General features: G+C 44.9%; 1 protein-coding gene across 1 annotated transcript in view; it reads right to left on the minus strand.

The window, feature by feature from the left end:
* The window catches only part of LOC103375275 (arf-GAP with SH3 domain, ANK repeat and PH domain-containing protein 1-like), a 21,996-nt gene that overhangs the window by 16,875 nt on the left and 3,994 nt on the right, over positions 1-1,127 (minus strand). The window contains exon 2 of the mRNA XM_008305503.1: positions 448-520. Within this exon, the coding sequence (XP_008303725.1) occupies positions 448-520 (73 nt within the window). The remainder of the gene's footprint in view (positions 1-447; positions 521-1,127) is intronic.

The raw sequence follows: 1,127 nt of genomic DNA on the forward strand, positions 1-1,127 counted from the left end.
AGCAGGCGTCACTCTTTCTACAAGCGGTCCATGTTGGCAGCAGAGAGCATTGTGAGAGTTTAACTACCAACGGGCGACATGACAAAGACTAATGTGACGTTTAATGACCTCCGACCAGAGTTCATGTGTTCAGGACGAACTGGGATCAACTACGTCGCCTCAGATCATGTGTTCATGGCTTAAAATAGGAACAAATGTCCAGAGTACTTAATTAGTAACGCAGAGTAATCAATTATTGATTAATACCACTGCATTTAATTACAATATTTCTACATTTATGGCTACTGTGTGACAGTGAACGTAAACAAAGGATCGGGTTCAGGTTTGTGCTGAGACGGACCGGTTAAATATTGCTTTGTTTGGCCCCAATCTAGTGAGTCATGTGTGTTTGTTTTCCTTGTGTGTGTGTGTGTGTGTGTGTGTGTGTGTGTGTGTGTGTGTGTGTACCTTGTCCTGATGTGTATTTGGCTTTCGCGGCTTTCTTCATCTTCTGCAGCACCAAGCGGTCGCTGTCCAGAACCTGAACACAAACAATAATGATTAGTTTGTGGTGCATCTGTGTGTGCGTTTGTGTGTGTCTGTGTGTGTGTTGTGTGTGTGTTGTGTGTTCACCTGCTGACTCAACACACACTCAGCTACACTCTGACAATAGCGGCTACATTCCTGTGTGGGTTAAAGCATCGTGTCATCAGCTGAAGCCTCCACATGAAGCAGCTGGATGATGCTGCTGCTGCTGCAAACCGAAGCTTCAAACAAACGGTTTAAAAAGATGAGAAGATGCAGAATATCCACATAGTTCACACTGAGATCCGTGTTTTTGTTGTTTTTGGGTGTAAGAGTGTTGGTTTGTCACATGCTCGTACGGTAAAATGCAAAGTGACGGTTGTGTAGAAACGACAGCCGTCAGTCGGGAGGTGCTGTGATGCCTGAGTGCAGCGAACACTGAGCCACAGTGTTTGCTGTGTTGTTGTGCATTAGTGCGTGGGTGTGTACACCTGCCTGTTATTTACATATTTACATCAGGACATATGTTCACATCAGTCTGAATCAACTTCAGGTAGAATCCTGCCTTTGGTCGACACTTCACACAGCTCTCTAGTCTCCTTCAGCTATTCACACGTTACCAA

Source organism: Stegastes partitus, unplaced genomic scaffold (assembly GCF_000690725.1).
Source record: "Stegastes partitus isolate 25-593 unplaced genomic scaffold, Stegastes_partitus-1.0.2 Scaffold2526, whole genome shotgun sequence".
Classification (NCBI taxonomy): domain Eukaryota; kingdom Metazoa; phylum Chordata; class Actinopteri; family Pomacentridae; genus Stegastes; species Stegastes partitus.